The sequence below is a fragment of the Caretta caretta genome, chromosome 6 (genome assembly GCF_965140235.1).
Source record: "Caretta caretta isolate rCarCar2 chromosome 6, rCarCar1.hap1, whole genome shotgun sequence".
NCBI classification, from domain to species: Eukaryota; Metazoa; Chordata; order Testudines; family Cheloniidae; genus Caretta; species Caretta caretta.
This window is the reverse complement of record NC_134211.1, coordinates 9,059,437-9,080,259: the sequence shown is the minus strand read 5'-3', so window position 1 is coordinate 9,080,259 and position 20,823 is coordinate 9,059,437. Positions and strand designations below refer to the sequence as shown.

The 20,823-nt window shown below is 50.9% G+C and overlaps 1 protein-coding gene across 1 annotated transcript in view; it reads left to right on the top strand.

Annotated features, from left to right (window-relative positions):
* Positions 1-20,823, top strand: part of LOC142072634 (uncharacterized) — a 146,169-nt gene that overhangs the window by 39,546 nt on the left and 85,800 nt on the right. Inside the window, exons 5-14 of the mRNA XM_075130122.1 lie at positions 2,546-2,572; positions 3,156-3,182; positions 3,765-3,785; positions 4,383-4,409; positions 4,991-5,017; positions 5,616-5,642; positions 6,238-6,258; positions 6,856-6,882; positions 7,479-7,505; positions 8,101-8,121. Of these exons, the coding sequence (XP_074986223.1) occupies positions 2,546-2,572; positions 3,156-3,182; positions 3,765-3,785; positions 4,383-4,409; positions 4,991-5,017; positions 5,616-5,642; positions 6,238-6,258; positions 6,856-6,882; positions 7,479-7,505; positions 8,101-8,121 (252 nt within the window). The remainder of the gene's footprint in view (positions 1-2,545; positions 2,573-3,155; positions 3,183-3,764; positions 3,786-4,382; positions 4,410-4,990; positions 5,018-5,615; positions 5,643-6,237; positions 6,259-6,855; positions 6,883-7,478; positions 7,506-8,100; positions 8,122-20,823) is intronic.

Here is a 20,823-nt window from a genome sequence, read left to right as displayed (position 1 = left end):
AATCATAGAATATCAGGGTTGGAAGGGACCTCAGGAGGTCATCTAGTCCAACCCCCTGCTCAAAGCAGGACCAATTACCAATTTTTGCCCCAAATCCCTAAATGGCCCCCTCAAGGATTGAACTCACAACCCTGGGTTTAGCAGGCCAGTGCTCAAACCACTGAGCTATCCCTCCCCCCCATAATCATCTGATGTTAAACAAGCTGCCGTCCATCCTTGAGTCAGTTAGTACACCAGATGGTATTTCCACCAGATGGATCATTTCCAAGTCGTAAGAACATGTATTGAACTAATAAAAAATTAAAATGCTGCTTTTGTGCATTTTTACTTGAATTTTAATTTCAATCCAAGTAGAGCTTGACACAAATCACAAGTAAAAAAATACTAATATAGTCCATAAAAAATCACCATTTTCTAACATATACAAAATGTAAAAATTAAGAATCTGGATAAAAGTAAATTAAGCTATATTATAGGTTAAAGGTCGATATAGTGTATCTTTCTAGTTTATGAAAAAGAAGGACCAAACTTAGGGTGGAGGCTATATTTACATGCAAGTCAACGTGTTTTAATTGTTACCAACCAATGAGAACCAAACTTTCTTGAGGGGGAAAAAAAGAAAGTAGAAAGGCAAAGCAAGGTTAAAATTAGTTATTTAATACGGGATGAAAATTGGTGATTTAAATAGCTTAGACTTAAATTCTTCCACTCTGATCTGGGGAGGTAGAATTGGTTGTTTTAGAGAGGGGAAGGGGAAGAGGAGGTGTGAGAGGGAGGATGGGGGGATGAAGAGTTTGTGTGGAGAGAGATGTAGCAGTGAGGGGGAGCTGACTGTGTGGTGAGGGGGTGAGGAGTAGGGGAGCACGTGTGTGAGTGTGTGTGGAGGAGGTGATGGGGAGGGGAGTGTGTGATGGCTGAGGGTGATGGAAGTGGCAATTTTCTGTACTATTTTTATGAACTATCTGTATGAGTCTGTGCCAACCCTCTCGTTATCACTGCCTGTTGGGGAAAAGAATTGATTTTCTCCCTGGGACATGGGAGATCAGGGCTAGGTATTCCAGACATAGCACCACTAGGAGTGTCTGGGCTAGAATCACCACATTCGAATGGAAGCCTCAATGACTGAAGCTAACTCGCAAAGAGAATGACTTCCCCACACCTCTCTGCAGGGAAGCAGGGCAATGCCCCAAGCTGGAGAAAAAGAAAGAACGTGTCAGGAGGCTGCAAGTTAAAGTGCATTTGTAGCATGGATTAGCATACCCATCCTAGCTCTAATCTAGCCAGCATGGGTAGCACTATCAGTATGGACAATGCTGGCACAGGCTTCAGCATGGGCTCATAACCTGAGTTCTGTGTTGTTGAAAGACTGCGGCAGCGAAGAGCTGCCAGAGCTTTTCCCTGCTCCCCCCGCCCTGTGCCAGAGGCTTTCCCCACTGCTGGAGCCTTTCTCTGTGAGAGAGGAAGACTACAGCAGCAGGGAGGCAGTGTGGGACAGTACACTGCAAAAACTAACAGGGGAGTCAGGAGGCATGGCTTGGATGAGTCGAGAGCGTGTAGGGCTGGGGTAGTCAATAGGTGGACTGTGGGCCAAATCCAGACCAAGAGACAGTTTTGAATGGACTCTGAAATCTTTTTATTTCCTTATTATTATCATTAAAACAGTGTAACACAGTTGCAAAAAAAAGTAAACATAATTCTGGGATAGATTAGCAGGAGTGTTGTCGGCAAGACACAAGAAGTAATTCTTCCGCTCTACTCCATTGCCCACAGCCCGACCACAGCTGCCCAGCACCCCACACAGAACCACCCACTCGCTAGTTTCTCAATACACAGAGATTTCCCTTCCTCCCTCCCAGTGCCCTTCCCCACAGCCCCACCACCACTACTACACAATGCCCCACACAGACCCCGAGTGCCCTGGCACACACAGATCTCCCCCACTTCTCAGCACCCCCCAACAGGCCCCCAAAACACACAAACATCCCCCACTGCCCAGCACCCTCCACACACCTCCCAGACACTCCCCATCACACCCTGCCCCCTTCCCTGGCCGCACTCGCCAGCCCTGCTGGGAGGTCTCTTGCTTCTCGGGTGAGAGCGGCCAGGGGAGTCTCCAGACTCTCCACGGGCTGCGCCCGCCACATGCGCGACCTCCATGGCTCCCATTGGCCGGGATTACAGGGAAGAGAAGGGACACAGGGAAAGGGAAGAGGAAACAGAAGGAGAGGAGGAAGCATAGAGTGGGGAGGAGGGAATACAGGTGGGGGGCACAGGGAGGGGGAGCAGGAAATAGAAGGAGGTGGGGCCTGGGACGGGGCAGGTGGGAATAGAGGGAGGGGAGGGGACACGGGAAGGGGGAGGAAGGATTAGGGTGCAGGAGGGGGCATGGGGAGGGGGAGGAGGGAATAGAGGGAAGGCTCATGGGGAGACTGGGGAGAACGATTACAATGAATAGAGTTGGGGGGGTGCATTTGGAGGCTACTGTGTTGTTTCAGTTGTTACTGTGGGTGTGATTGTGTCCTGTGTCCCTTCTTTTGCCTTGTAGGTAATATCAGTACTTCAGGTGACAGCGGTAAGTAGCTGGATCCGGGTTGGGATTGTGTCATTAGCAGGGGGATGCGAAGGCAGAATTAGGAGAGGGCCAGGTACACGCTGGGGCTCTGCTCATTGCCTCCAGCCCCAGGCTGGCTCCTGTATCTACCTTCCTGTCTCTGTGTCCTTACTCGTCACCCAACAGAGAGGATCTCCTCTATAACCATCCCACCAACCATTCCCCAGAGCTGCGTGTGGAAGAGGGAATACAGGGAAGAGAAGCGACACAGGGAAAGGGAAGAGGAAACAGAAGGAAAGGAGGAAGCATAGAGTGGGGAGGAGGGAATACAGGTGGGGGGCACAGGGAGGGGGAGCAGGGAATAGAAGGAGGCGGGGCCTGGGAGAATAGAGCGAGGGGAAGGGACATGGGAAGGGGGAACGGGGCTTAGGGTGGAGGAGGGGACATGGGGAGGGGTAGGAGGGAATCAGGGGAAGGCTCCTGGGGAGACTGGGGAGAACGATTACAATGAATATAGATGGGGGGGTGCTTTTGGAAGCTGCTGTGTTGTTTCAGATGTTACTGTGGGTGTGATTGTGTCCTGTGTCCCTTTTTTGCCTTGTAGGTAATATCAGTACTTGTCATGGAAGCGGTAAGAAGCTGGATCTGGGCTGGGACTGTGTCATTAGCAGGGGGATGTGAAGGCAGAATTAGGAGAGGGCCAGGTACACATCAGGGCCCTGCTCATTGCTGGCTCCCGTATCGACATTCCTGTCTCTCTGTACTTACTCGTCAACCCCGCAGAGGGAATCTCCCCTCTAACCCTCCCACCAACCATTCCCCAGAGCTGCCTGTGGAAGAGGGAATATGGGGAATAGAAGGGACACAAGGAAAGGGAAGAGGAAACAGAAGGAGAGGAGGAAGCATAGAGTGGGGAGGAGGGAATACAGGTGGGGGGCACAGGGAGGGGGAGCAGGGAATAGAAGGAGGCGGGGTCTGGGATGGGGCAGGAGGGAATAGAGGGAGGGGAGGGGACACGGGAAGGCAGTGGAAGGATTAGAGTGGAGGAGGGGGCATGGGGAGGGGGAGGAGGGAATAGAGGGGAGGCTCATGGGGAGACTGGGGAGAACAATTACAATGAATAGAGATGGGGGGGTGCATTTGGAGGCTGCTGTGTTGTTTCAGTTGTTACTGTGCGTGTGATTGAGTCCTGTATCCCTTTTTTGCCTTGTAGGGAACAGCATCATTTGTCGTGGTAAGTAGCTGAATCTGGGCTGGGAATGTGTCATTATCAGGGGGATTCACAGGCAGAATTAGGAGAGGGCCGGGTACACACTGGGGCCCTGCTCATTGCCTCAAGCCCCAGGCTGGCTCCCGTATCTACGTTCCTGTCTCTGTGTCCTTACTTATCAGCCCAGCAGAGGGGATCTCCTCTATAACCATCCCACCAACCATTCCCCAGAGCTGCCTGTGGAAGAGGGATTACAGGGAAGGGAGGGGAGACAGGGAAAGGGAAGAGGAAACAGAAGGAGAGGAGGAAGCATAGAGTGGGGAGGAGGGAATACAGGTGGGGGGCACAGGGAGAGGGAGGAGGGAATAGAAGGACGCGGGGCCTGGGACAGGGCAGGAGGGAATAGAGGGCGGGGAATTGACATGGGAAGGGGGAATAGGGCTTAGGGTGGAGGAGGGGGCATGGGAAGGGGGAGGAGGGAATAGAGGGGAGGCTCATGGGGAGACTGTGGAGAACGATTACAATGAATAGAGATGGGGAGGTGCATTTGGAGGCTGCTGTGTTGTTTCAGTTGTTACTGTGGGTGTGATTGTGTCCTGTGTCCCTTCTTTTGCATTGTAGGTAATATCAGTACTTGTCATGGAAGCGGTAAGAAGCTGGATCTGGGCTGGGACTGTGTCATTAGCAGGGGGATGTGAAGGCAGAATTAGGAGAGGGCCAGGTACACATCAGGGCCCTGCTCATTGCTGGCTCCCGTATCGACCTTCCTGTCTCTCTGTACTTACTCGTCAACCCCGCAGAGGGAATCTCCCCTCTAACCCTCCCACCAACCATTCCCCAGAGCTGCCTGTGGAAGAGGGAATACGGGGAAGAGAAGGGACACAGGGAAAGGGAAGAGGAAACAGAAGGAGAGGAGGAAGCATAGAGTGGGGAGGAGGGAATACAGGTGGGGGGCACAGGGAGGGGGAGCAGGGAATAGAAGGAGGCGGGGTCTGGGATGGGGCAGGAGGGAATAGAGGGAGGGGAGGGGACACGGGAAGCAGTGGAAGGATTAGGGTGGAGGAGGGGGCATGGGGAGGGGGAGGAGGGAACAGAGGGAAGGCTCGTGGGGAGACTGGGGAGAACGATTACAATGAATAGAGATGGGGGGTGCATTTGGAGGCTGCTGTGTTGTTTCAATTGTTACTGTGCGTGTGATTGTGTCCTGTGTCCCTTCTTTTGCGTTGTAGGCAAGATTAGTTTTTGCCAAGTCACCGGTAAGTAGCTGGGCCTCGGCTGGGATTGTGTCATTAGCAGGGGGATGGGAAGGCAGAATTAGGAGAGGGCCGGGTACATGCTGGGGCCCTGCTCATTGCCTCCAGCCCCAGGCTGGCTCCCATATCTACGTTCCTGTCTCTGTGTCCTTACTCGTCACCCCAGCAGAGGGGATCTCCTCTATAACCATCCCACTAACCATTCCCCAGAGCTGCCTGTGGAAGAGGGATTATTGGGAAGGGAGGGGAGACAGGGAAAGGGAAAAGGAAACAGAAGGCGAGGAGGAAGCATAGAGTGGGGAGGAGGGAATACAGGTGGGGGGCACAGGGAGAAGGAGCAGGGAATACAAGGAGGTGGGGCCTGGGATGGGGCAGGAGGGAATAGAGGGCAGAGAACTGACACGGGAAGGGGGAACAGGGCTTAGGGTGGAGGAGGGGGCATGGGGAGGGGGAGGAGAGAATAGAGGGAAGGCTCAGGGGGTGACTGGGGAGAACGATTACAATGAATAGAGATGCGGGGGGTGCATTTGGAGGCTGCTGTGTTTTTTCAGTTGTTACTGTGGGTGTGATTGTGTCCTGTGTCCCTTCTTTTGCCTTGTAGGTAATATCAGTACTTGCCGTGGCAGCGGTAAGAAGCTGGATCTGGGCTGGGATTGTGTCATTACCAGGGGGATGCAAAGGCAGAATTAGGAGAGGGCCGGGTACACACTGGGGCCCTGCTCATTGCCTCCTGCCCCAGGCTGGCTCCCATATCGACCTTCCTGTCTCTGTGTCCTGACTCGTCACCCCAGCAGAGGGAATCTCCCCTATAACCCTCCCACCAACCATTCCCCAGAGCTGCCTGTGGAAGAGGGAATACGGGGAAGAGAAGGGACACAGGGAAAGGGAAGAGGAAACAGAAGGAGAGGAGGAAGTATAGAGTGGGGAGGAGGGAATACAGGTGGGGGGCACAGGGAGGGGGAGCAGGAAATAGAAGGAGGCGGGGCCTGGGATGGGGCAGGACGGAATAGAGGGAGGGGAGGGGACACGGGAAGGCAGCGGAAGGATTAGGGTGGAGGAGGGGGCATGGGGAGGGGGAGGAGGGAACAGAGGGAAGGCTCGTGGGGAGACTGGGGAGAACGATTACAATGAATAGAGATGGGGGGTGCATTTGGAGGCTGCTGTGTTGTTTCAATTGTTACTGTGCGTGTGATTGTGTCCTGTGTCACTTTTTTGCCTTGTAGGGAACAGCATTATTTGTCCTGGTAAGTACCTGGACCTGGGCTGGGAGTGTGTCTTTAGCAGGGGGATTCACAGGTAGAATTAGGAGAGGGCTGGGTACACGCTGGGGCCCTGCTCATTGCCTCAAGCCCCAGGCTGGCTCCCGTATCTACGTTCCTGTCTCTGTGTCCTTACTCATCAGCCCAGCAGAGGGGATCTCCTCTATAACCATCCCACCAACCATTCCCCAGAGCTGCCTGTGGAAGAGGGATTACAGGGAAGGGAGGGGAGACAGGGAAAGGGAAGAGGAAACAGAAGGAGAGGAGGAAGCATAGAGTGGGGAGGAGGGAATACAGCTGGGGGGCAGAGGGAGAAGGAGCAGGGAATAGAAGGAGGCGGGGCCTGGAACGGGGCAGGAGAGAATAGAGGGCGGGGAACTGACACAGGAAGGGAGAATAGGGTTTAGGGTGGAGGAGGGGGCATGGGGATGGGGAGGAAGGAATAGAGGGAAGGCTCATGGGGAGATTGGGGAGAATGATGACAATGAATAGAGATGGGGGGGTGCATTTGGAGGCTGCTTTGCAGTTTCAGTTGTTCCTGTGCGTGTGATTGTGTCCTGTGTCCCTTCTTTTGCATTGTAGGAAAGATTAGATTTTGCCATGTCACCGGTAAGTAGCTGGGACTGGGCTGGGATTTTGTCATTAGCAGGGGGATGCAAAGGCAGAATTAGGAGAGGGCCGGGTACACGCTGGGGCCCTGCTCATTGCCTCCAGCCCCAGGCTTCTCCCGTATCTACCTTCCTGTCTCTGTGTCCTTACTCCTCAGCCCAGCAGAGGGGATCTCCTCTATAACCATCCCACCAACCATTCCCCAGAGCTGCCTGTGGAAGAGGGATTATAGGGAAGGGAGGGGAGACAGGCAAAGGGAAAAGGAAACAGAAGGAGAGGAGGAAGCATAGAGTGGGGAGGAGGGAATACAGCTGGGGGGCAGAGGGAGAAGGAGCAGGGAATAGAAGGAGGCGGGGCCTGGGACGGGGCAGGAGAGAATAGAGGGCGGGGAACTGACACGGGAAGGGGGAACAGGGCTTAGGGTGGAGGAGGGGGCATGGGGAGGGGGAGGAGGGAATAGAGGGAAGGCTCATGGGGTGACTGGGGAGAACGATTACAATGAACAGAGATGCGGGGGTGCATTTGGAGGCTGCTGTGTTGTTTCAATTGTTACTGTGGGTGTGATTATGTCCTGTGTCCCTTCTTTTGCCTTGTAGGTAATATCAGTACTTGCCGTGGCAGCGGTAAGAAGCTGGATCTGGGCTGGGATTGTGTCATTAGCAGGGGGATGCGAAGGCAGAATTAGGAGAGGGCCGGGTACACACTGGGGCTCTGCTCATTGCCTCCAGCCCCAGGCTGGCTCCCGTATCAACCTTCCTGTCTCTCTGTCCTTACTCATCACCCCAGCAGAGAGAATCTCCCCTATAACCCTCCTACCAACCATTCCCCAGAGCTGCCTGTGGAAGATGGAATACGGGAAAGAGAAGGGACACAGGGAAAGGGAAGAGGAAACAGAAGGAGAGGAGGAAGCATAGAGTGGGGAGGAGGGAATACAGGTGGGGGGCACAGGGAGGGGGAGCAGGAAATAGAAGGAGGCGGGGCCTGGGACGTGGCAGGAGGGAATAGAGGGAGGGGAGGGGACACGGGAAGGCAGCGGAAGGATTAGGGTGGAGGAGGGGGCATGGGGAGGGGGAGGAGGGAATAGGGGGAAGGCTCTTGGGGAGACTGGGGAGAACGATTACAATGAATACTGATGGGGGGTGCATTTGGAGGCTGCTGTGTTGTTTCAGTTTTTACTGTGCGTGTGACTGTGTCCTGTGTCCCTTTTTTGCCTTGTAGGGAACAGCATTATTTGTCCTGGTAAGTACCTGGACCTGGGCTGGGAGTGTGTCATTATCAGGGGGATTCACAGGCAGAATTAGGAGGAGGCTGGGTACACGCTGGGGCCCTGCTCATTGCCTCCAGCCCCATGCTGGCTCCCCTCTCTACCTCCTAAAAAAACCAACGAGAAGTCCGGTGGCATCTTAAAGAGTAACAGGTTTATTTGGGCATAAGCTCTCGTGGGTAACAGACCCACTTCTTCAGATGCATGGAGTGAAAATTACAGATACAGGCATAAATATCCTGGCACATGAAGAGAAGGGAGTTACCTTACAAGTGGAGAACCAGTGCTCAGAATGCCAATTCAGTCAGGGTGACTATCTACCTCCTGTCTCTCTAACCCCAAGGGTGCCATTGGGGGGTGGGGAGAGCTCCTGCTGTCTCCCCCGCTTCTGACTTTTGTGCAGGAGGTGTTCTCCCAGGTGGAGCTCTTAACTGCAGCCCAGCATTCCTGTGGAGTGTGGATTGTGGGGAGGAGAGGTGCTGCTTCCAGCTTGTGCCCCTGGGGCAGGGAGCCAGTGTTCGGTTTACAGACAGAGGCAGGGTGATTAAGATGAGAAGGGGCTGGTAATAAAATGAAGGACCTGGATGTCAAGGAATCCCTGTTGAGGTTACAGGGACAAACCATCCCGATGAGTCGAAAGAATAGTAAATATGGCAGGCGACCAGCTTGGCTTAATGGTGAATCCTAGCGGATCTTAAACATAAAAAAGAGGCTTACAAGAAGTGGAAGGTTGGACATATGACCAGGGAAGAGTATAAAAATATTGCTCGGGCATGTAGGAATGATATCAGGAGGGCCAAATCGCACCTAGAGCTGCAGCTAGCCAGAGATGTCAAGAGTAACAAGAAGGGTTTCTTCAGGTATGTTGGCAACAAGAAGAAAGCCAAGGAAAGTGTGGGCCCCTTACTGAATGAGGGAGGCAACCTAGTGACAGAGGATGTGGAAAAAGCTAATGTACTCAATGCTTTTTTTGCCTCTGTTTTCACTAACAAGGTCAGCTCCCAGACTGCTGCGCTGGGCATCGCAAAATGGGGAAGAGATGGCCAGCCCTCTGTGGAGATAGAGGTGGTTAGGGACTATTTAGAAAAGCTGGACGTGCACAAGTCCATGGGGCCGGACGAGTTGCATCCGAGAGTGCTAAAGGAATTGGCGGCTGTGATTGCAGAGCCATTGGCCATTATCTTTGAAAACTCGTGGCGAACGGGGGAAGTCCCGGATGACTGGAAAAAGGCTAATGTAGTGCCAATCTTTAAAAAAGGGAAGAAGGAGGATCCTGGGAACTACAGGCCAGTCAGCCTCACCTCAGTCCCTGGAAAAATCATGGAGCAGGTCCTCAAAGAATCAATCCTGAAGCACTTGCATGAGAGGAAAGTGATCAGGAACAGCCAGCATGGATTCACCAAGGGGAGGTCATGCCTGACTAATCTAATCGCCTTTTATGATGAGATTACTGGTTCTGTGGATGAAGGGAAAGCAGTGGATGTATTGTTTCTTGACTTTAGCAAAGCTTTTGGCACGGTCTCCCACAGTATTCTTGTCAGCAAGTTAAGGAAGTATGGGCTGGAAGAATGCACTATAAGGTGGGTAGAAAGCTGGCTAGATTGTCGGGCTCAACGGGTAGTTATCAATGGCTCCATGTCTAGTTGGCAGCCAGTATCAAGTGGAGTGCCCCAAGGGTCGGTCCTGGGGCCGGTTTTGTTCAATATCTTCATAAATGATCTGGAGGATGGTGTGGATTGCACTCTCAGCAAATTTGCGGATGATACTAAACTGGGAGGAGTGGTAGATACGCTGGAGGGGAGGGATAGGATACAGAAGGACCTAGACAAATTGGAGGATTGGGCCAAAAGAAATCTGATGAGGTTCAATAAGGATAAGTGCAGGGTCCTGCACTTAGGACGGAAGAACCCAATGCACAGCTACAGACTAGGGACCGAATGGCTAGGCAGCAGTTCTGCGGAAAAGGACCTAGGGGTGACAGTGGACGAGAAGCTGGATATGAGTCAGCAGTGTGCCCTTGTTGCCAAGAAGGCCAATGGCATTTTGGGATGTATAAGTAGGGGCATAGCGAGCAGATCGAGGGACGTGATCGTTCCCCTCTATTCGACATTGGTGAGGCCTCATCTGGAATACTGTGTCCAGTTTTGGGCCCCACACTTCAAGAAGGATGTGGATAAATTGGAGAGAGTCCAGCGAAGGGCAACAAAAATGATTAGGGGTCTGGAACACATGAGTTATGAGGAGAGGCTGAGGGAGCTGGGATTGTTTAGCCTGCAGAAGAGAAGAATGAGGGGGGATTTGATAGCTGCTTTCAACTACCTGAAAGGGGGTTCCAAAGAGGATGGCTCTAGACTGTTCTCAATGGTAGCAGATGACAGAACGAGGAGTAATGGTCTCAAGTTGCAGTGGGGGAGGTTTAGATTGGATATTAGAAAAAACTTTTTCACTAAGAGGGTGGTGAAACACTGGAATGCGTTACCTAGGGAGGTGGTAGAATCTCCTTCCTTAGAGGTTTTTAAGGTCAGGCTTGACAAAGCCCTGGCTGGGATGATTTAACTGGGAATTGGTCCTGCTTCGAGCAGGGGGTTGGACTAGATGACCTCCTGAGGTCCCTTCCAACCCTGATATTCTATGATTCTATGATTCTATGTCCTTAGATGAGCCTGTAAAACAGGAAGCTCTCTGCACGGGTTGTGGGAGGGAGGGAGGTCGGGGGGCGGGGGACTGTTGAAGGGACAACACGGGGGACTCAGAAGAAATACAGCCAAGCCCTTTGAGCCAAGGTTACAGTCAGACCAGAGGGAGATTTGAGGGCTCAGGTGAAAAGAAGGATCCAAAACCAAGGGGAGGAACAGCAGCAGTGGTACTGTGAGGTTCCCACTCTACCTGTGATATGTATGTGGCCCCATCCCCACGGTATATTAGCGCCTCACAGGGTCTAAACTATTTCTCTTCACATCCCCTCAATGAGGTAGAACAGGGCTGTTATAGCCATTGTACAGAGGGGGCACTGAGGGACACACAGACTAAAGGGCAGAACAGAACAAGGAGCAATGGTCTCAAGTTGCAGTGGGGGAGGTCGAGGTTGGAAAATCTATTTCCCTAGGAGTAGAGTAGGAAAAGCTATTTCCCTAGGAGGGTGGTGAAGCACTGGAAGGGGTTACCTAGGGAGGGGGTGGAATCTCCATCCTTGGAGGTTTTTGAGGCCTAGCTTGACAGAGCCCTGGCTGGGATGATTTAGGTGGGGATTGGCCCTGCTTTGAGCAGGAAGTTGGACTCGATGACCTCCTGAGGTCCCTTCCAACCCTGATCTTCTATGGTTCCAAAGGCCAGATGTTCAAAGGTATTTCTGCACCTGGCAGGATTTTCAGAAGTGCCGAGAAGGACACTCAAAGGAAGGGGCCTCGTAGGTCTGGGGACAGAGTTTCAGAAACTGGAAAAGGCAGCAGATGCTGCTGACTGACACATGCAAGCGAGACCATTGATAGTGTGCAGGTCCCAAAGGGGAGGGCAAAAGCCTAGCATTGAAGAGGGGGCCCAGTTTGTTCTTGGGAAAGGGAGGGGGACTAAGCACCCACCACCCCAATACCAGTCACCTCCTGGTAACCTTAATTATCAGGCCCGAGCCCCAAGGGACAGCCCAAAAGAGTGTTTCTTACATGCATCCTGTGAACACATGAAGAAACAATATCCTAAGTACAGTGAGTCCAAATACAATCCCTGATCCGTCCAGGTGAATGTAGCTCCCTCGAGTCAGAGACTTCAGTTTTTGGTAGCGCCCCCACACACAGAGTTGATTAAACAGGCACGGAGTTGATTAAACAGGCCAAGGTAAATGGTAACCTGTGCTGGGATGGAGAGACACTTGAGCATGGATTTCTCTAGTCAGGAGGGATGTGATTAAGGAGGGTGATATAATCCCAGGGGAGAAGGTAACACTCCTGGCGTTGGGCAATTTAGAAACATGATTTCTTTAGCCTGCCTTGAATTTCAGGGGAAGGTTTTGGGGGGTACCTTAAATGTGGGGGCTCTTAAGAATTGACCAGCTGATGTATTAGTGGGAAAGGCCATAATATCACTATCCAAAGCTATGAGTATTATGAGCCATGGCAAGAGGGAATATGTCCCAGAGCTCCCAGAGATAAACCCAGAGGAGGGATAGGCAGGTAAGAGGGGAGAAGAGACCCCTTCACCCTTATCAGCAAAAAGTAGCAATATGTTTCCAGGGGAGGGGGATGAAGAGTCACTCCCCTTACCTGAGAGAGCTCTCGGTACACGCAAAAGCCAAATGGAATTTCCTGCAGAGCAAAGTGCGACCCCTCACTGGAAAGCAGAAGGGAGGCCAGCCACAGTAGTGCCCCAGAGAAAGAGAACAGTGGGAGGCTTTTGACAGAAGAAGGAAGGAGTTACAGGGGATCCCCAACTGGGAAAAACAAGTTCTCTGGCACTGTGTTGGAAGCCGGTTTTAAATATGCCATCACTTCCTTTGAGTGTCCACTCAATGCCCATATTCCCTGAAAAGGGGACCAATCCCTCCCCCCTTATCAGCTTTGCCAGGTTTTATCTGGGGTCACTCTCCTTCCTGCTGTCTGGCCTAGGCACACTATAATTTGCATTTGTGATGGCTCCCTATCAGATTTTACCCCGGCCCATTTCCCTCTGCAGGGAAGAGGGCGGCCATCACCCCTTGTATATACAAGACTTACACAATCAGGTACGGAGTACACATCACTACATTGCAATTAATACAAAAAACAGTCCAATGGTTAGTAAGGGCCACATCTGCATCGGTGACAAGAACCAATTTTCCAATCATTAGGAATGTCACAGGGTCATATTCTCTTTAGGTTTCTGATTTAGTGACCATATATGAGATTTTTTAATTCAACCGGACAATTCCCAGACAGACGGACAAACAAACACACACCCCTTATTGTGGAATTAAGCCTGAGGGGACATAGCAATAATTCCGAGTAGACTACAGCAGCGGCTCTCAATCTTGCCAGACTACTATACCCCTTTCAGGAGTCTGATTTGTCTTGTGTACCTCCAGGTTTACCGCACTTAAAACCTTCTTGCTTACACAATCAGACAAACACACAAAAGTGTCAGAGCACACGATTACTGACAAATTGTTGACTTTCTCATTGTTACCAATAATTATAAAATAAATTGATTGGAATATAAATATTGTACTTACATTTCAGTGAATAGGATATAGAGCAGTATAAACAAGTCATTGTCTGTATGAAATTATTATTTGTACTGACTTTGCTTGTGCTTCTTATGTAGCCTGTTGTAAGACTAGGCAAATATCCAGAGGAGTTGATGTGCCCTGTGGAAGACCTCTGGTTCCCCAGGAGTGCACGTACCGCTGGTTGAGGACCACTGAACAACATGGGCAGGATGTAGAAATGATCCCAAAGTCAAGTTTTAGGCCAGATCTATTCTAAACAATAAAGTCGAGCTTGTTGCATAGATCAGGGGCATGAAAAATCCTCACCCCTGCGTGATGTCGTTAAACCGACACCCCCCCGACTGCCTCTTAGAGAGGTGGATTAACCACAGTGACAGGAGAACCCCTGTAGTGAGTGGCTACACTGAAGCATTACAACGATGCCGCTGCTGATTCAAGTGTAGACGTAGCTAAACCCAATAAATTCACAGTCCAGGTTGCACTTAGCACAACCAAAACATGGTAAGGTCTGGAATGCACAGCCAGGGCCTGCAGAACAGATGGAAGGGAGGGAAGGGGGGGGCGACGTGTGTGAGAGGGAGGGCGGGGGAGGAGGAGGAGGAGGCATTATCCAGATGATCGGTATTTTTTCTTACACTGCTATTCCTGTCCGAGTACAGACATCGCTAGCACCTGGATTGTCCATATATGCATGTCTTGTCCCAGTTAATCATAGAATCATAGAATCATAGAATATAAGGGTTGGAAAGGACCCCAGAAGGTCATCTAGTCCAACCCCCTGCTCGAAGCAGGACCAAATCCCAGTTAAATCATCAAATCATCAGTTAAGTTCTTGCCTTCCATTTCTGTGAGGCTGGAGAGAGGAAGAGTATTGTTCAATGACTAGTGAGTGCTGAACAGGGGGAGTGGCTGGGGCTACAGCAGGGGAGGAGGGACAGAAAGACAGGTAGAAGTGGGAGGGAAGCATGTGTATGAAGGGAGGTGAAGGGGGAGGGGAGGGTATTTGTAAGGGGTAGGGGATCGTGTGTGTGAGGGCATGAGGGGGGAGGGAGCACATGGGGCATCAGTGGGAGAGGAATCTGTGTTTGAGGGATGTGAGGGGGAGGGGCATGGGAAGGGAGGGGAATGGAGCACCTTTGTTCTTGATTGGCGGAAAGGGGGTCTGAGGATGGGTGGCATGGTGGGGAGTGCTTGTGTTTAGAGGGGTGTGATGGGGTCATGAGAGAGAGTTGGGGGGTGGGAGTGTTGGAAGCATGGGAGTGGGAGAGAGATGATGTAGTTATTCTGTGATTTCCCACCGCCTCTCCTCCTCATGAGGGCAACACTGGTCATCAAGGGCTTCTGTGATCCGTTCCAATCTGGTACTGAAGGAAACGTGTCCCATTCCTGGCAGTCTATTTCCCTTCGGTTAGGCCGTTCTCAGGGCTGGGACTGCAGATCTGGTTTCTTGCTGATGAGAAGGGAGGCCTGATTGGGTGAACTCCCCCAGGTTAGTGTAGACGGAATCTTCCTACACGTTCGACAGGGGGAAAACTAGGATCCCAGCTGTATCCTCATCACCTTGCCATTCTTTCCTCTTCTGGAAAAGAAGGCTCACACCAGCTTAGGTCTTGAGAAGAGGGGGCTGCCCTGGAGTAGTCTCTTCATGTGGCCCTGCTGACCCAAGAAGCCTGGTTCGCAAAACATTGTTTTATTGCTGTGCTTAGTTCCCCTCAGTGTTTGGTACATCGGCCACCTCTTGTGCACTCTCTGGGAAAATTCCTCTTTCAGTTATTATCTGGACCGTGGCCCCACTATTTCGGAGGTGTCCTTCCTTTCTCATACAGGTGTCCTTCCTTTCTCAAACAGTCCTCACTTGGGACTGTGGCCTAGTGGTCACAGCTGCAATCCCTGAGTGCCAAGGGGGCTGTGGGGAGGGGATCCCAGGCCCTCCCACTCCACCAGGCTCTGACCCAGGGCCCTTTGGGCTACCAGTAGCCTGGCAACCAGGCTGCTGTCCTCCCTGGGCCTCTTCCTCTCATCCAACTGCCTCAGGTCAGCTTAGTCCAAGGCTTTCCCCTGGTGGGGAAACCCAAACCACACTAAGTAAGAGGGGGTTTCCACCAGGGTCCACAGGATACTTCCCTCTCTGGGGTCGGTCCTCCCTTCCCTCAGTCAGGGCCCCTTTGGGCAGCAGTGTCAGAGCTTTTAGGCTTCTTGCTGCACGGCTGGAGCTCTGAGCTACAGGTCTGCTCCCCTCCAGCTCTGCCACCCAAATGAGCGAATTCCCTGCCTTTTAATTCCTCCAGCAGATGGAACATTTGCTGTGGGTGTGGCAGGGCAGGGCTGGCTGATACCAAAATAATCCCTTAACCCTTGTTGCATAGTGTGGGGTGTGTACATCCCATCCCACATACACTCATTGTAAAGTTCTCATATCAGGGTTGACGCAGTGATGGAATAAACTGCTGGCTTTTATGACTTCGAAAAGCTTGGAAGGTCCTCAATCCATTGGTTGTCATGCTCCTTTTACAACAAAAATGATTAGGGGTCTGGAACACATGACTTATGAGGAGAGGCTGAGGGAGCTGGGATTGTTTCGCCTGCAGAAGAGAAGAATGAGGGGGGATTTGATAGCTGCTTTCAAGTACCTGAAAGGGGGTTCCAAAGAGGATGGCTCTAGACTGTTCTCAATGGTAGCAGATGACAGAACGAGGAGTAATGGTCTCAAGCTGCAGTGGGGGAGGTTTAGATTGGATATTAGGAAAAACTTTTTCACTAAGAGGGTGGTGAATCACTGGAATGCGTTACCTAGGGAGGTGGTAGAATCTCCTTCCTTAGAGGTTTTTAAGGTCAGGCTTGACAAAGCCCTGGCTGGGATGATTTAACTGGGAATTGGTCCTGCTTCGAGCAGGGGGTTGGACTAGATGACCTTCTGGGGTCCCTTCCAACCCTTATATTCTATGATTCTATGATTCTGATTCCTTTTATTATAAGTCCGTAGTCACGAGGTCAGAGCAGGAAAGAGGCAAAATGGAGATGCTTCCAGGGCCTTTTCTACTTTCCCTCATGTGGCGCTGCTCTCAGCCTTAGTTTGTGGGAAAGTACAGGCACAAGATGGAGTTCAGAGTCACATAAGCTGGTCACATGCCCCTGCATGCTTCCATGAGTCATAGCAGAAGCCATTACCCTTATTCCAGCTAAAACGTCCACAGGAAAGTCTATCAGGTTGGGATAAGCTGCTTCTATGGCCCATTGTGTTTCTGAATGGGCTATCTGCTTAAATGGTCCATCCACAATGTGCTGGCTCGACTGGATGTAAACTACCTTGTGGGTGTTACCACAGGAGTAAACACATTTGAAATACAGGTGCATAGTCAATATTCATAACTTCAGCTACAACAATACTTCAGGCCTACAGGGAGGGTAATCATATTCAGCAAATCGTAACTTTTCCAGTGAAATGGTACATGACATACTTTGTATAAGATTGGTTGGAATTCTATAGCAGAGGTAGCAACAAAGACATACATTCCCTGAAGACTGACTTTTAATCAATAACATCACAGGGGCGTACAAAATTCCTTGCCCTTCCACTGGGTTGGTCAGGCTTAGTTGATGATTGTGTTTGTCCATGTCACTCAGCAGTTAGTGTACAGGGAACCCCTAGAAAGGGGTGTATCTGCTGAGATCTGTGTGGGGGCAGCTGCCTGCAGGCCCAGGAGAGAAGTAAGAGTCCCTAGGTTGGAAGCACAGGCTGAAGGATTAGGAAGAGGCGCTGGGGTCTCCTGGTGAGGGACAGAGACAGATACATCTGTTGACTGAGAGCCTGCACCAATAACCATGGATTAGTAGCCAGAGTGGGTGTCCATGGGCTCTTTGCTTGAGGAGCAGGGGACCATTGAGGAGAAACAGGGCCCTGCTCACCCTGACATGGTGAAGTAATGCATTGTTTATAATGGCCAGTGGGGGTGTAACGATTCTGGTTCTGGCAGGACCCAACTGAGAGTGCCAATTCAGGACAAATTGCTTAAAGCAGGGTAGTTACAGCCCAAGGCTGGGGTTTTTCCACCTCTAAGGCAAACCAAACCAGCGAGACAGAGAGGACTTTGGTTTTACTCCAATGGCTAACCGCAAGTCACACAAGCAATTCCCTTAGACACTCCAGTTTCCCAGTATCACCACGAGTGCCAGTCGTTATGTGGACGAATGGTTATGAAAACCAATACCCCAGTAAAAGAAAAGAGGTTCTCCTGATCCCAAAGGACCAAGCCCCAGACCCAGGTCAATATACAAATCAGATCTTACCCACAAATCACGCTGTTGCCAATCCTTTAGAATCTAAAATCTAAAGGTTTATTCATAAAAGGAAAAAGATATAGATGAGAGCAAGAATTGGTTAAATGGAATCAGTTACATACAGTGAAGGCAAAGTTCTTGGTTCAGGCTTGCAGCAGTGATGGAATAAACTGCAGGTTCCGATCAAGTGTCTGGAGAACATCCACAGCTGGGATGCGTCTTTCAGTCCTTGGTTCAAAGCTTCAGTGTAGCAAAGTCCCTCTAGAGAATGAAGCAGGATTGAAGACAAGATGGAGATGAGGCATCAGCCTTTTATCGTCTTTTCCAAGGGTAAGAACACCTCTTTGTTCTTACTGTGGAAAAATTCCAGCAAAATGGAGTTTGGAGTCACATGGGCAAGTCCCTGCATACTTTGCTGAGTCACAAGGTGTATCTGCCTTCTCTCAATGGGTCAGTTGTACCGCTGATGGTCCTTAATGGGCCATCAAGCAGACTAGGCAGAACTGACACCAACTTGTCTGGGGTGTCACCCAGCACAAGTTTGAAATACAGACAGTGTAGAGCCAATATTCATAACTTTAACTACAAAAATGATCCACACGTATAGACACCATAATCATAACCAGCAAACCATAAGCTTGTTTTAGACACCTGATTTGACCCCCTTTATACAAGATTTGGTGCCACTACAGGACCTTAGTTGCAAGCATGTTCTATATGTTACCAGTTCAAGCCAATAATGTGACGGGGGGGGATACATCAGGGGAGGGAATGCCCACCAGAGGGTAGCGGAGATATGTTAGGCGGGTGACTTCCCAGTCGGGGAGGGGGAATGCAGCCAGGGGGATCAGGCATAGGTGTAGTTTGACTTCTATTTTGGGTGGGCAGGGGCCAGCGGGGCTCAAGCCAGCTCCGTAGGGTGGGGACTGGGGAGGGACAACCACCTCCACCCCCTGACTCACCTCAGCAGGCCACCCGCCTGCCTGGGTTCTGTGTGGGGGCGCTACCAAAAAAGTATAACTCAAGGGGAGGGGGCGGGGGCTCAGCTCCAAAAGTTTGCAGGCAGCTCAGGGTGCAGGGGGAGAGGGGTAACCAGGGACTTTGTGTGGGCAGGGGCGTAGCTCAGGGTGCAGGGAGGGGATTGCTCAGGGTGCCGGGCCAGGATAGCTCAGGGCTGAGGGAAGGCGGGAGCTAGGGGCAGTTTGCCCAGAGGGCTCCCTGCGGTCTCTGTTCCTTGAGGGCTCTGCCAGCCAACTCTGCCCATGGCTTCTGCCCCCGGGGGAGCACCGGGCTCGGGGCTCTGGAATTCAGCCCTGCTGTTCCCGGCTTCAGCCCCTCCCATGTACCGGGTCACCACTGAGCTGGGGTCGGGGAACAGGGGGAGCCTGTCTGTGCAGCTACCTCTGGGTCAGGGATGGGAGCTGCCCGCAGCTGCTACTGTCAGAACAAGCATTCAAGCTGGTGAGTGCTCTGCTCAGAGACAGAACACTGCCACCCTCACTCCCCCAACACACACACTGTCTCGCAGTCCCCAACACACACACAGTCCCTCTCTCACACTCCCCATCACACATACTGGCTCAGTCACACTCCCCCAACACAGAAACAGTCTGTCCCCGTCACACATTCCCCCACACACAGTCTCTCTCACACTCACAGTCTCTCTTTCATACACACTCTGTCTCACACACTCCCCCAACACACACACACTTCCCGCCAACATCTAAAAATATTTAAATAAACGGTATTCTATTATTGTTTAACAATGTGATTAAAACTGTGATTAATCGCGACTACATTTTTTAATATCATGATTAATCACAATTAATATTTTAAGTGTTTGACAGCCCTAGTTTAGATTAATCCAGTTTCTCTGCCTGGTTCATTTTGGCAGTTCCTCAACTCCTCCGAACTGGTCGTTCACTTTTCACACACTAAGGCAGTGTTTCCCAACTCGTGTGCCATGTCACCCTGGTGTGCCGTCAGGCCCGAACAGGTGTGCTGCAGAATTTTTAGAAAAGGTACATGTGAGAACAAGATGAGGAAAGTCACCTTCTGATTGGCTATCTGCCTCACTGCCCCTCCTCCTCTGGGGGTGGAGCAACCAATCAGAGCTCAATTTCCCTTCTCCCCCCATCCCTGCCTGTGTGATCAATGGGTCGGCTCCTCTGCCCCTCCCCTTCCCTCCTGCAGCTGTCAGCCGGGGGCGGGGGGAAGAGCCCCGGGAGCGCCAGGTGAGCTGTGGCTGGGAAACATTGCACGAAGGAAGGATTTTCTTCATTATGACACTTTGCAGCCTGTTTCTGTCCTAGCCACACCTGGGGCAGAAGAAGACGTGTCCTTTCCCTTTTTACTCGGCTCACGACGCTCTTCCTTGGACAGGTTTCAGAGTAACAGCCGTGTTAGTCTGTATTCGCAAAAAGAAAAGGAGTACTTGTGGCACCTTAGAGACTAACCAATTTATTTGAGCATGAGCTTTCGTGAGCTACAGCTCACTTCATCTTGGACAGTGCATCTGCCACGACCTTTTCCTTTCCGTTAATATGTACAAGTGCAGGAATAGGACATCAAGACACCCTCTTTCTTCCTTTCCTCCTTCCTTTCCAGGGGTTTTAAAACTTTCTCTGCAGCCTCTCTGAGTTTATTCTCTCTCTGTCTGTAACAGGCTGAAAGGCTTTTGTTTTCTCAGATGTTCTACCGCCTCTCTCGGTTTGTTCTTGTTTAACTCCCCGCCCCCCGCCTGCTTTATTTTCTCTACAATCACATTCCGTTACTAAATATTTATTATTCAGAAAAACATAATAATTTTTCAGTCGTTAGTTAAAACTAAACCTAAATGCATAAACATAATTTTTGTCTAAAAAGACCTGTTAACATATTTCCAGCTTACCGCTGTATTCCTCTTCCCCAGTCTTCCTTTAAAATGTGTAAAAAGCCTATTTTCTTTTGAAAAAAAAAAAACCCTTTTTTTCTTCTAATCTTTACAATGGCTCTAAATGTGAGAGAGACACACACACAAGCAGTCTTAATGTTCCCCATAAAAATATAAAATTCATTCAAAATGGCCATCAGACCTAAAGTGCACGGTCCAAAAATGAGAGTGGAGGGAAGGACATAAACCAAAAAGGGAGTATGATAGTCTGTCGATATTATACGGTGAGGCAAGGTATAGAGGTCTTTATTACTATTAGGAAGGGCCACA